This window comes from Microcaecilia unicolor, chromosome 1, assembly GCF_901765095.1.
Source record: "Microcaecilia unicolor chromosome 1, aMicUni1.1, whole genome shotgun sequence".
NCBI classification, from domain to species: domain Eukaryota; kingdom Metazoa; phylum Chordata; class Amphibia; order Gymnophiona; family Siphonopidae; genus Microcaecilia; species Microcaecilia unicolor.
Window position 1 is genome coordinate 433,993,094 of NC_044031.1, and position 14,716 is coordinate 434,007,809.

General features: G+C 43.8%; 1 protein-coding gene across 1 annotated transcript in view; it reads left to right on the forward strand.

The window, feature by feature from the left end:
• Positions 1 to 14,716, forward strand: part of CEP192 (centrosomal protein 192) — a 459,635-nt gene that overhangs the window by 316,972 nt on the left and 127,947 nt on the right. Inside the window, 3 exon segments of the mRNA XM_030212468.1 lie at positions 7,065 to 7,155; positions 11,887 to 12,066; positions 12,734 to 12,994. Coding sequence (XP_030068328.1) covers positions 7,065 to 7,155; positions 11,887 to 12,066; positions 12,734 to 12,994 — 532 coding nt within the window.

Genomic DNA, 14,716 nt, shown 5'->3' on the forward strand with positions numbered 1-14,716 from the left:
TAACCAATTTTATTTCTTAGGCTTCTGGCATTTGCATATAGACGTTTCAGACTGTTTTTATTTACATCTTGCTCAGCATTTGACAGTGATAATGTGGAATCTTGAAAATCTGTCTGCTTTTTATTTAAAGACACCTGGTCTATTATGCTCTCTATTGCAACCTTACTATCGAGATGCCCTATCTTCCCTATTTTGGTGGTAGTTTAAAAGCTGCTCTATCTCCTTTTTGAATGCCGATGCCAGCAGCCTGGTCCCAACCTGTTTAAAGTGGAGCCCATCCTTTCATAATATGTTCCCCCTTTCCCAGAATATTGCCCACTTCCTAACAAATCTAAAACCCTCCTCCCAGCACCATCTTCTCATCCACGCATTGAGACTCTAGAACTCTGCCTGTCTCTTTGGCCTGCGTGTGGAATGTGGAGCATTTCTGAAAATGCTACCCTGGAGGATCTGGATTTCAGCTTTCTACCTAGGAGCCTAAATTTGACTTCCAGAACCTCCCTCCTACATTTTCCTATGTCATTGGTACCTACATGTACCAAGACAGTTGGTTCCTCTCCAGCACTATCTAGAATCCTATCTAGGTGACGTGTGAGGTCCACCTCTTTTGCACCAGACAGGCAAGTCACCAGGCGATCCTCACGTCCACCAGCCACCCAGCTCCTAGCTATCTACATGCGTAATAATCGAATCGCCAAATACAACAGCCATCTTATCCCTTCCCTCCTAGGCAGGAACTCCTGGAGACACATCCTTGGTATGAGAGGATATTTTATCCCCTGGTGGGCTGGTCCTGACTATGAGATTCTTTTCTTTTTTTTATTATTATTATTTATTTATAGATTTAAATCATCATGTCAAGGATTTACACTTGTATAGAAAAGTGTTATAGCAATCAAAATATTAAAGAAAATATTAATGATGATACACACAACTTAACACTGAAGTCCACATTGTTGGAATCCAAGATTATTACAAAAAGAGGAATATAAAGCAAAAAATCTTTTAATGCAAATATTGCACCTAAGACGGGACTAGTAATTATTAAATGATTCTAGTTAACCTCCTCAAATTCTTTAGACGCAACAAAAGATGATAAATGAGAAGGCTCCATGAACACATATTTAACTGCATTGTATCTTATTATGCATTTACAAGGAAATCTTTTATAAAATGTACCCCCTATTTGCAAAACAGCAGGTTTCAAAATCAAAAATTGTTTCCGCCTTCGCTGAGTTTCCCTCGAAACATCGGGAAATAAAAGAATTTTTAAACCCAAGAATAATTTCTTTCTGTTCTTAAAGAACATACGGAAAAGCCATTGCTTATCATACGAGATTATTTTCAACTTCACCAGGGTGATGCTCTCCAAAACCCACTCCAAACCCACTACTCCCAACTGTACACCACTACAATAGCCCTTGTGGGTGAAGGGGAGCATATATATTGGTACAGTGGGTTTTTGGTGCATTTTGGAGGGCCAGTGGCGTACCTAGGGTAGTTGATACCCGGTGCCGGTCATTTTTTAACACCTCCCTCCAAAATCCAGTACTAGGCATACCGAGAATACAAAACACTCAGGACCTATAGAGCAATTCTACCATACCATAAGCAGTTATTTCTACGAGTCACACAAGGAAAAGGAAAGCATCTTAAACACTACAGTGAGCCCTAGAACATCAATTCATCTATTGTAAAATGAAACCAGACAGAATAGTACAGATTGTCAATCCTGCACAGTCAATGCCAACTGAAAGCCATGTCTTTTTCACAAACACAGATACACCCTAATCCACTATAGAATAAGTAATAATAAATTTTCTATTTAGACAAAAATTAAACTGAACCCCCAAGATGCCAGACTCTGTATACAATGCAACGCCACGGAAACAGAAAATGTCACCTAGTACTGTGCAAAATATAAAGACAGCAGATGTAAATTTGAAAAAAACTAACAAATACCAATCACCACTTTACAAATTAAGAAATAGAACTAAAACAAATATAGAAAATAAAATACCATTTTATTGGACTGATACATTTAACTTTGAGGCCAAAACTTTCTTCCTCACATCAATACAGTATAGTGCTATTACAGTGTCCTATCCTGACCTGAGGAAGGGGGTTTGCTCTCCGAAAGTTAGTCAAAATTTATTAAAATTAGTCCAATAAAAAGATTACCTTATTTACATGTTCTATTATAAACATTCATTAACACAGCTACAATACTACTTTATCCTAAAGCAAAAAAAATAAAAATATATATTTTATTTACAGTTTGTTGTCTCTGGCTTCTGCTTTCCTCATCTTCTTTTCACTGTCTTCCTTCCATCCCACATCTGTCTTCATTCTTTCTCTACCATCCAGTGTCTGCCCTCTCTGCTGTCTCCTCCATCCAATGTCTGCCCTCGCTCCCTGCCCCTTCCATGCACATCTGCCCTCTATCTCTGCCCCTTTCATCCACCATACCTGTCTGCCCTCTCTCTCTCCCCCCTTCCATTCACTGTCTGCCCTTTCTATCCCTTCCATCCACTGTCTGCCCTTTCTCTCTGCCCCTTCAATCCACCATTTGCCATCCCTCTCCCCCCATCCATCCATCCATCCAAGATCTGTCCCCTCTCTGCCCCTTTTTTCAGCCCCCAGTTCCAGCCCCCCTTATCTCACCTGCCCCATGTTCTAGCCCCAGCCCACATCTCCCACCTGCCCCCACCCCCTTCTCCCATCTGAAACCCCCTCTCCACCCCCCTTTTCCCATCTGAGAAGCCCTCACCCCCTTCTCCCATCTGAAACCCCCCTCTCCACTCCCCTTCTCCCATCTGAAACCCCGACCCGACCACCAGCTTCGTCCAGAGAGGACAGCCCTCGTCTCCTGCCACCACCACCCTGCCTTTAAAAAAAAAGCTGTGAAGCGGCGTGGCAGGAAGCGCCTTGCGTCTTGTAAACGAAGTAAATCTGCATTCTCCTCCTCATTGGGCCTCCACTCACTGGGTCCCACCCTCGCGGAAATAGGAAGTTACCTCAGAGGAGGGTGGGACCCAGTGAGTGAAGGCCTGACGACGATGAGGAGAATGGAGATTTACTTTGTTTACAAGCAGGGCAGACGTGAGGCGCTGCCTGCCACGCCGCTTCACACCTTTTTCTTTAAAGGCAGGTGGCAGGAGACGAGTGCTGACTGCGGCGCCAGCGGAGCACTCCCCCCCCCCACCCACTGACACCCGGGGCGGACTGCCCCCATCTCCACGCCCTTGGTACACCACTGTGGAGGGCTCACATTTTTCACCACAAATGTAACAGGTAGGGGAGGTGTGGGACTGGGTCCACCTGTTAACAGTGCACTGCACCCACCACTACACTATTCCAGGGACCTGCATGCTGCTGTAATGGACCTGGCTATAACATCTGAGGTTGTCATAGAAGTTGGTGAATAACATAGTAACATAGTAGATGATGGCAGAAAAAGACCTGCACGGTCCATCCAGTCTGCCCAACAAGATAACTCATATGTGCCACTTTTTGTGTATACCTTACCTTGATTTGTACCTGTCTTTTTACAGGGCACAGACCGTATAAGTCTGCCCAGCACTATCCCCGCCTCCCAACCACCAGCCCCGCCTCCCACCACCGACTCTGGCACAGACCGTATAAGTCTGCCCTTTTATTCACATTTTTTGGTGTAGGATGAGGTCAGCGACCACTGGTGGAGTAAGGGGGGAGGAGGTTATCTCTGATTCCCTCCAGCGGGTCATCTGGTCATTTAGGGGCACCTAGACCAAAACATTGAAGTTTTGCCTTCGACGTTTTCGTTTTGTTCCATTATGGCTGTAAGTGTTAAGCATGCCCTAAGCCCCCCCTAATCCTGTCTCTGCAACATTCCCGACATGCTCCTTTGTAATTTGGACCCATTGCAGATGAAATGCATAGATAAGCATCTGCAAAATAGGTTTCGAAAATACCGATTTGGACATTTTGAGAAATCTGTTCAAAGGGTGCTTTGATATTTTTTGGACCTTTTTCTCTCTCAAAAATGAGCCCTTGGATTAGGAACTGGTTGAGTGGAAGGCTACAGAGGGTACTGGTAAATGGAGCCCATTTTGAGGAAAATGATATTACTCGTGGTGTGCCATTTTTATAAGCGATATTGCTGAAGGGCTGTCTGGTAAGGTTTACCACTTTGAGGATGATACCGAAATCTGCAATACGGTACACACCCCTGATGGTGTTTATAACTTGAGGAAGAGGACTTAGTGAAGCTAGAGGAATGGTTTGGAATTTTGCAGCTTAGATTTAATGCAAAAAATGCATGGTCATTCGTTTGGGCTGCAAAACCTCAAGAGAACGGTACAGTGGAGGTGAAGAACTTTTGTGCATAGAAGATGAGTGGGACTTGGATGTGATCATATGTGATGATCTTAAGTTGAAAAGGTGACTGCTAAAGCTAGAAGGATGCTCTTGTGCATAGGGAGAGGAATGGCCAGTAGGAAAACGGATAAAAAGGAAGTTAAAACAAACAATATTAGACCATAATTTTTAAAAAGGTAAAAAATGAAAACATCTGAAATAAAAGAAAAAAAACCCTAACCTGACCCAATAATGCAAGCTTATAAAAAATACATTACAAATCTGGTAGTAGATGTAACACACAAATGTGTGAGGGCCAGCGAGTGCCACAGCAGAGTGCTGTTAGACAAATTGAAACAGGTATGTGACCAAATTAACTACAATGGGAACATGATTATAGAAAAATACATATCCTATATAATAATTCTCACCTCCAACGTTCTGACTTGCCTGGGACTGTGGCTCATTCCAAGTTGGTCTGCTAGGCTCCGTAGATCAGGCTGACATCAGCGTAGCCGTTATGATGTCAACTTCAGAACCCGGGGAGAAAAAAAAAAACATGTCTCACAGCTGATCCATGTCCAGAGGAGGGTCGCTGGACACGGGTGGCTGGGGGGGGGGCAGGGGCAAGAGGAGAGTCGCTGGACATGGGTGGCTGCAGGGGGGCAGGGGGTCGCTGGACATGTGTGGCTGGAGGGGGGCAGGGGAGAGAGGAGGGTCGCTGGACATGGGTGGCTGCAGGGGGTCGCTGGACATGGGTGGCTGGATGGGGGCAGGGGGTCGCTGGACATGTGTGGCTGGAGGGGGGGCAGGGGAGAGAGGAGGGTCGCTGGACATGGGTGGCTGCAGGGGGGCAGGGGGTCGCTGGACATGTGTGGCTGGAGGGGGGGCAGGGGAGAGAGGAGGGTCGCTGGACATGGGTGGCTGCAGGGGGTCGCTGGACATGGGTGGCTGGATGGGGGCAGGGGGTCGCTGGACATGTGTGGCTGGAGGGGGGGCAGGGGAGAGAGGAGGGTCGCTGGACATGGGTGGCTGCAGGGGGGCAGGGGGTCGGTGGACATGTGTGGCTGGAGGGGGGGCAGGGGAGAGAGGAGGGTCGCTGGACATGGGTGGCTGCAGGGGATCGCTGGACATGGGTGGCTGGATGGGGGGCAGGGGGTCGCTGGACATGTGTGGCTGGAGGGGGGGCAGGGGAGAGAGGAGGGTCGCTGGACATGGGTGGCTGCAGGGGGGCAGGGGGTCGCTGGACATGTGTGGCTGGAGGGGGGGCAGGGGAGAGAGGAGGGTCGCTGGACATGGGTGGCTGCAGGGGGTCGCTGGACATGGGTGGCTGGATGGGGGGCAGGGGAGAGAGGAGGGTCGCTGGACATGGGTGGCAGGAGGGGGGCAGGAGAGAGGAGGTTCGCTGGACATGGGTGGCTGCAGTGGGCGCAGGGGGAGAGGAGGGTTGCTGGACATGGGTGGCTGCAGGGGGAGAGGAGGGTCGCTGGGCATGGGAGGCTGCAGGGGAGTCGAAGAAAACTTTGCTAGCGCCCGTTTCATTTGTCAGAAACAGGCCTTTTTTACTAGCTAGTGAATAATTCGCATGGCCCACTCAAATTTAAAAACCGAGTCTCAACCTGAGTTGTCTGAAAAATAAGCAGTTTAGCCACACATATATACAGAGTGAGTAAAAGAAATGGCTGTCAGCAGCACAGATGTCGTTATCACATAGTGTACCTTAAAAACTAGTCTTATACCTGTATCAAAATATGTAATATCGCAAAGAAAAATCTATCTCAGAACCCAGGGGATGAAAAATACTTACAACAGGAGCCTCCAATATGAGACGGCTAAGATCGGCAAAATACGTGGTAGAAAAGCGCCAGCTGTGGGGTGACGTTAGGTGGCTACAGGATGTATTGACGTCAGTAGGTTCAAAGAGTAATTTTTACTGAGATGGTTGCTCTGGAAAGAGTTGGTGAGTGAAATAAGATTTTTTCATTTTGATAAAAGAAATGAGTATATGTGGGAGTTGAGAAATACTGATTTCTGAATAAAAGATTGTCCTGGGATAGGAAGGGTGACTGATTTTTGAAAATATTAATTAGAACATTTTGCTTTATTGAACTTACCACAGCTTAGAGAGAGTGGTGAATAAAACTGAACTAAAGACTTTAAATCATCAGATTTTAGTATGTGAGGATTATATATTTTGTGAGGAATAAATATATAATCATCACATACTGAAATCTGATGATTTACCTTAAAGCCAGAAGGAAACAGTCTGTTCTGACCGCTCTTGAAATCTGTGAAGTTGTGGGTTATGGGAAGGGGGGGGGGGGGGGGGGGTTGGGAAAGACAAGCGAGATGCTGGAGAGGAGGGGGAAAGAGGGAGCAATGTCTAATCCGAAGGTAGAAGGGAGGGAGAGAGGGAGCAATGTGGGACCCAGCCTTGATTTATACACAGACTGCAGCATTTTTGACCAGTTTTATTCCTAAAACTGCCTTTGACTTACTTAACAAGATTCTTATAAACAAGTATATATAGTACCAACTGAATAGTGTACAATTGTTTAGGTTTATATTTGACAGTTGCATTTTGTGAATTACACTACTGTTCTAAAGCACAAATCTTCGTTTAATTTGTAATTTTGTGATATGGATAGAGGAGTCTTATCTGGCATTTAGCTGTCTGCATATTTTGCTAGCTAAAATAAGTGAGGTTTTTTTAATGTACTTTTCAGTCAACAGAAACTAGTCCTTAGAAATGACTCCCCAACTACAACTCAGAGTTTACGCCTGGTGATACGTGGTCAAGATCAAGACTGCTTTCAGGTTGGTATTGAATTAACTGGAGACATATAAATGTTGATGAAATATTTTATTTTTACATGCAAACCTTATTTGAAACCTAACAGATAAAAAGAAAAATTGCATTATTTATGACATAATCGCTCATACCAAAGGATGTGGCATTGCATGATCAATTGTTCAGTGAGGGTCATACTAAACCCAGATTGTTTCATGAACTTTTTAAAAAACTTTTGTATTTCCAGCTTAGCCCAGACCAAAAAAAAATTAGTTCTACAATTCTGATATTAAAGATGTGCTGTAGTGGGTATCAGTTCTTTTCACTGTGGCAGTTGAATAGCTGCTTTTACCCACAAAAAAAGTTGGGGGAAAAAAGGGCAGATCATGTGTATAAATTGAACTACATTACGTCCATCCTGATTCTAGCTTGCTTTATCTAAGTGGGAAACCCATAATGCTATAACAGTTAACTTTTCATGCAGATCTGTTGGAATTTTCTGTTAACTGAAAGAGAGTAAAAGAAAATAAAGATTAAAACATGTAATATCTTTCCCAGGTTTAACTTTACTTCCACGAGGCTAATTTGAAAATTATGTTCTGTTCCAGGTTGTAAAGGGTTTATAAATTCTTACTATCCTTCACGAAAAGTGTTTAAGTAGAAAAATGAAAAAAATGGTAGTGATTGAAACACACTATTGCTATGATGAGTCATCTTTTGGCCAGAAAGTTACATTAAAGCAAGAAGCTTGTGGTTACCAAGACTTTGACCATCTATGGTGATTTGCTGTCTTCATTTTTCTTCCTTGTTTCTGGCTTTCCATGTTTCCATCTTCTTCCTTACTTCATTCTGTCTTCACTTTTTTTTTTCTACCCATGTGAGTGGAATATTATTATTATTATTATTTTTTGTTACATTTGTACCCCGCGCTTTCCCACTCATGGCAGGCTCAATGCGGCTTACATGGGGCAATGGAGGGTTAAGTGACTTGCCCAGAGTCACAAGGAGCTGCCTGTGACTGAAGTGGGAATCGGACTCAGTTCCCCAGGACCAAAGTCCACCACCCTAACCACTAGGCCACTCCTCCACTCCAAAAACACAGCGTGACTCTGATGAAAAACAAGTATTTTTAAAAAGGCTAGATGCATCTAATACTCTTCGTTCATTTTACCCACTGATTGGACTACCCAAGATTCTGACATCTGCTTGCCAAGACATAGACTGGCTTTAGCTAAAATAAACCTTAACAGTAATAAGTTTTATTTACTAAATGCAAGCAAGATATCAAGTCTTCACAGCATGGATGAAGACAGTAAGGGAGTCTGACAGGGGAACGATACTCGAGCTTTGATTATTTCAGAAGCTTTTGAGCTGGTTCACTGTACATCTGTGCCACTCCCACTTGTCGCTGTTGTGTAGGTCCCCTTCAGTCTTTGTCTTTCCACAGAGCTGGCTGAGTGCATCCTCAGAGCTTCCTGTCTAGACATGCTTTTTGTGATTTTTGTATATATCCTTCTAGCCTTGTCACTGTCATGCAGTTCCCAGTTCCTCATTAGTGCCTTAGGTATATTATCAGCGGGCTCTGTTTTTTGTTGTTGTTGTTGGTTTTTTTTTTTTTTTTTTTCCTTCTTTTTTTTCAGTTTTGCCCAACATAAGCCTCCGCAGAAGGGCTTTGACACTCCAGCTTGGTATGTTTTCAAAATTGAGAAGTTTGATTTTATTTCGGGGGGGTGTGTGTATGTATATGTATGTATTTGTGTGTGCATGTGTATGTATATATAATTTTTTTAGAGAGAGATGACCCGGAGAAAAACCCCATCAGCTTTAATAAGTACATGCAGTGCAACAAGATCATATCCATAATAAATACTCACAATTGCTGCCCGCAGTATCTGAGGCCTGACTGTGAACTCTTTCAACATAATTTGTGTTCTTGGATGTCAGAGGGCTTCAGGGTTGAGAGAAACAACACAAATGAATTACTGGCACCTCTAAGTTCAGCCCATTCACATTGGAAGAATTGGTCTCCGTGTTTCCAGGAGCTGCATTGAACTGTGGGGGTGCATTGGCATCAAGAGTATGCTAATGACCCTTGACATTGAGCTGTGGTAGAGGCCATCAGAAATGAATATGCTCTGACTCCAGCCAAAAGATGAGGAAGAGTTTGTCTTCATTTTCATAGGTGTCGAAGACCTGTGATCCTAAGAACCAGGCAGAGGTCAGGTGTATAGACATTGTACCTTATTGGAGTGGGGCTTTGAGAACATCTAGGCACCAAGGTCACCGGTATTCTTGAAGTGCCTCTGCCACGAGGCCCCATTCATCTTTCTCTGTACTGGGGGAGTGTGACAGGCTCCAATGGATGTTTAGCTAACAGAAATAGGCGAATCTTCTCTTTCTCCAATTTTTAAAAATTGTTTTGAGGATTGATCTTGGTGCTGAGCGAGACTCTGAGCAGTCTGATCAACCCAAAGTTCCATGGAATCCATTTGTGTTTGAAATGCTGATAATGAAGTAGTGAGGGAAGCCAAATCAGCTTTGAGCTCCCATGTAGTCTCAAAACGGTTAGACATTAAGTCTCTATATGCATGTAGTTCTTCCATCACCATCTCCGTCGACAGAGAAGGGTTTTTTCCAAACAACATTTTTTCCGGGAATGGCAGGTAATGTTTTGTGCATTTGGAACCAGCAAGGGAGCAAGTTTTGAGGATGGGCTTCGCTGGTTTTGAAGCAAACATCATTATACAGGTAATAAAGTAAGAAAATAGTTCATTTGTTCATAGATTTTTGTGTTGGATGATCTAAGAATTCCAGAAGGAGAGAGAATCACTCAAGCGTCCATCTTAGTCAGCTGTTCACTAGCACCCCCCTCCCCTTTTCTCTGTTTCTCTTGTGGTGTTCTGAATTCTCTTTTGACTTTATAAAAATGGCAACACAGCTCTATGTAAGGAAAATTAATAGAAGCAAGAAGAAAAGAAAATCGATATGGTTCTCCAAACAGATGGATGAATAAATAGTTACTTTCAGCTTGGACCACTGTGTTTCCATTTCTCTTACATCCCCATCAGCTCTTTCTTGAGGTATTCTCTCATTGTACTAAAATCAGCATGTTTGAAATCCAGGATTCTGAGTTGTTTGTTAAAATATTTGATTAGCTGCCGTGGCTTACAATACATTTTTTTAAAACAAGAAGAGCAAGAAAGGAACGCCAATTAAAATATAGGAAAAGTACAGACCAATCATACTAAGACTATATAACATAGGTATATTGCACACACAGTCCGCTTTAGTGCTTACATCAAACCATACTGTCTGATCACTATTGCCCAGGTGGGCACCCACTCGGAGATTAGATACACTTTCTCCATTTGTGAACCCTAGATCCTGTGTTGTCCATTCCCTTGAGGGTTCTGACACCATTTGTCTAAGCAAAGCACTTTGAAGTACATCCATGGTATCTGATACTTTCTGATTCTGCAGTTGGGATGTTGCAGTCTGTATCAGGCTAATTGAAATCTCCCAGCAACAGCATCTCCCCTTTGTCCTAATTTACATATATTTGCAACCAAATCTTTGTCCATGCCCTCCATTTGCATTGTGTATAGAGGTTCCATCTTCTCTTTTCAGACTGATCCATAACACTTCCTCCATTCGCTAGGTCCACTGCTTTTCAGCAGCTTTAATATTGTTTTTCATGTGCAGTATCACTCCTCCTTGTAGCCTGATATGGTTGCATCACAGTCATAAGAATCATTGAATGTCTCTTCCTTGTCATCAAGAAGATGAATCCAGAGACAAATGAATTACAGCTATCTACCAGCAGGTGGAGATACTGATATAGGGCAATGAGCAGCCTAGTTAGTCAGTATTTTCCTCTGCAGGTGGCAGATGATGTCTTAGCAGCTTCTGGTATTTTGGCTTCTGTCCCGGTTCTCTGGTTCAGTAAAGTCCAGGGGTCTTAGGCTGACCTGGTGCCAATCTGGGGGTACATCTGGTTCCAGGCACAGTAATTAATACCCCTCCCTGAACATAATGAAGGGGCTTGCTTTATATTAGGGGTGATCAGCACCCACAGAGATGGCCCCTGTGGGTTTGCCAGTGTGCCATGCAGTAGTGGTGGTCTCTTCTGAGAGGCTAAAGAAATGGCAAAGATTATCACTGTATGCTTCAGATAATATGCACTGCCATTTTGGAATTGGCCTTCATATCTCAGAGGCTGTGGAACCGAGGTGATAGCATATGTAGAACAAATTAAATTTATACACAATTTGAAATGCAGTGTCCTTTGTTTTTGAAATGGCATCCATGCTTCAGCTGTTATACTCTAGAATTCATTCTACAAGCTGGCTTGTATATGTAGAAGAAGAATGTGGAGATTAGGCTTGAATAGCAAGTAGATTTTTCCCAGAAGGAAAGGAATAATGAATATGCTGATCCTGGGTACAGGGAAGAAACTGAAGTGTTTAAGGAATGAGATGGAATATTAAATGAGATTTAAATGTTTCCTTAATATTTGGTGTAAGTTGTATGCCCACAGAATTGGATAATTTGGTTTTACAAGATGCCTAGGGAGAATTGTTGAACTAGGTCCGATAGGTGGTGATGGCGTGGTGGAAGGGAGGATGGTAGAGATCTATAGGATGGGGGGGGGGGGGGGGGGGGGGGAGATACAATATTACAAATGTTGGTAATTTGCTGTAGGTATTATTGTTTGGCTATGTGAAGACTTAAGCCACGTTTTCTTTGCTTTATTTAAGTTGCAAAGTGCATTTGGTCCAGAAGAGAGGTTGACCAGTAATCGGGAACTTGTAATACGTCCAAAAGAAGATATGAAAGTCTTTTTGATGTTCACACCTACTCGTGTAGCCTGTATGATTGCAAAGCTAGAAATCAAACAATTGGCACTTCGGTCATCTCAACCAGGGATTAAATTCACTGTAAGATTCTCTTTTTTCCATATGCTCATCTTTTTGTATATTCATAATAGTAACTTTAAATTCTGTTTTTAACTGTCTGCTTAATATTTGAGAATTCATCTCATCTACCATCTCCCCTAATGTAAACTGTTTTGATGCTGTATTTAAATTCATCATGTTTGACTCCCTTCTGTATTTCATTTACTATTCCACAATGATCTGAACATTGATGAGCTTTCTTTATCTAATTATAACTAGCTTACTTGCTGTTTTACCAGTTTGGTAAAGTTGTATTAGTCTTGGTAGCAAGCACTGATCATGTCCCATGCTATAATTTCTATCTTAGGATGAAGACGTGTAAAAATGTTAGGATAGTTATCTGATAATGACTTCTTCAAAGAGCACTCCAAGTTCATGTTTATTGAATATTTTCAGTACTTGGCCAGTGGTAAATTGATTTGTATTATGAAATTTTAAAGATTTGGTTTTAGTGTTCCAATTATACAAACTCACATGTTTTACAGAAAACTGTATCCTACTGTGACAAATCTGGCAGCATGTTTGTGGTGCTTGAACCATTTAACAGATTACTAAGAAGTGGAAAAAAGGAAGGTAGTGAATGATCAGTGATCTGAGCCAGATAATATTCTTTTCAAATTTAACCGTTCTATGGCTGCTTTTGTTTTAGATACCTTTGTCTGGCTATGGAGGCACCAGCAATATTATTTTGGAGAATGTTAAAAAATTGTTGGACAATTATGTGATTACACTGAATGGGATATCTTCTGGTGAAGAGAGTAAATTTCAGTTCTCTGTGAGAAATACAGGCTCACGAGCTGCATTCGTTAAATCGGTGTGTTACACAGACATTCAGACATCAACTGTCATGGATCCTAATGTCTTCAGTATTTTTCCAGAGACATTTATACTTAAGGAAAGAACTCAATTGGTAATGTATCTTATTCTAGTATATTAATGCAGTACATTCTTGCTTTGATATCCTTAATATGAGATTTCTAAACTGTTCGTAATTATCAACGTTTTATAAAAAGTGGTGGGTGGTGGGCTGATAAAGAACTGTACTGGTATGTGAGACACCAGATTTAATAACAGCATCAGAATCCATTCCTAGTGCTAGTAAGGATTAAGAGAGGCCCATTTTGTAAATTGCATAGTAAGTTTTGTCATGTTAATTCAGCCTAAAACTTTGCACATTATCGGCTGCATAATACTGAATGGCAGACCTGCATGCAGGGCCAGTCATGTAAAGGGGCTAGCACTGACATCTAGAAACATCCCCTTCCCATTCCCCTACTTCTGTATTTACTAGTAACCTGGTTGGCTATTGTTGAGGGCCAAGGTACCCTAACCCTGTGACCTAGTCATCATATCCTAGCTGCCCTTTAAATCCTGCTCTCTCTTTCCCCTCTTCCCCCCCCCCCCCCCCCACACACACACACACCTTGGCATTTTTCAACACTTAGTTAAGTATCTCTGGTTTTTAATGACAGGACAGAAAATAATCCCTCATACCCTCATGATCAAAAGCAAATGCCAGCGCTAGAGGCTGTTAGTGCTGGTGTTTGCTAGCCTCGCATGATCAGAGCCCTCGAGCGCGTGAAACAACACACTCGAGGGCTCGTAGTGCAAGTAGCATTCAAATGCATGCTAAACAGGGCATTAGGTATTCCTTTCCAATGATCAGTGGCCAGCGCGCCAAAATTTGGGTTGCTGGCCGCGGCAAACCGTATGCCAGCTCCGAGCTGGCGTTAGGGTTTGCCGATCATTGGGGAGGAATGGTGAGCCCTGTCCAACATGCAGTTGCATGCTGGCAGGCTCCCGTTCCCCCCCCCCCCCCCCCCCCCACAAGGCAAACACCAACAAGGGGCTGAAGGTCCGGTGGACCTCCGGTTCCCCCGACGATCCCACACACCACCCCCCCCCCCCCCCAGGTTCAGGGAGGGCTGGAGATCCGGTGGGTCTCCAGCCCCCCAAACCCCCAGAAAATGTCCATTGCCCACTGGCCAAACCCTCTCCCACCCAGCAAGCGGCGGGGGGGGGGGGCTGGAGGTCCGGTGGACCTCCGACCCACCCCGACTCCCCCCCCCCCTCCAGCGTTGGCTACCGAATTCTCTGGTGGTCTAGCAGTAGTAGTAAAAGAGACCCCCCCCCCCATCCCAGCCCCCCTATCTTTGTTGGAGGAGGGAGGTAGCCTGCCTCCCTCCTCTTCCATGGGTGACGCCACCGCAAAATGGCGGCGCCCAGCTCCGCCCACTGCAGGATGTTTGACCGACAGGGCAGGGTGTTTGACAGGTTTGGGCTTTTGACAGCCCAGACCTGTCAAATAAGTGCGGGAGGATTGTGTTGTGGGCATGCTCGGCACAATTCGCTCGCACTTCTACCCGATGATCAGAGATAATTGCGCTGCTTAAATTTGCATGCATTATCTCTGATCATCCATGTGGTAAAGCCCCATGCTGTTCCAGCGCTATTTTTAGAGCGCTGTTTGGAACAGCGCAGGGCTTTGATCATCTGCCTCTCAGAGCCTGCAATGTTCATTACTCTTTTCTTTTCTTTTCTTTTCTTTCCTAGCCTGGTCTTGGTGGAGTTCCCTTTGCTTTCTGCCTAATTTTGTATTGCAAATCACTTTGGTGTGTCTGACAAGCTCAAC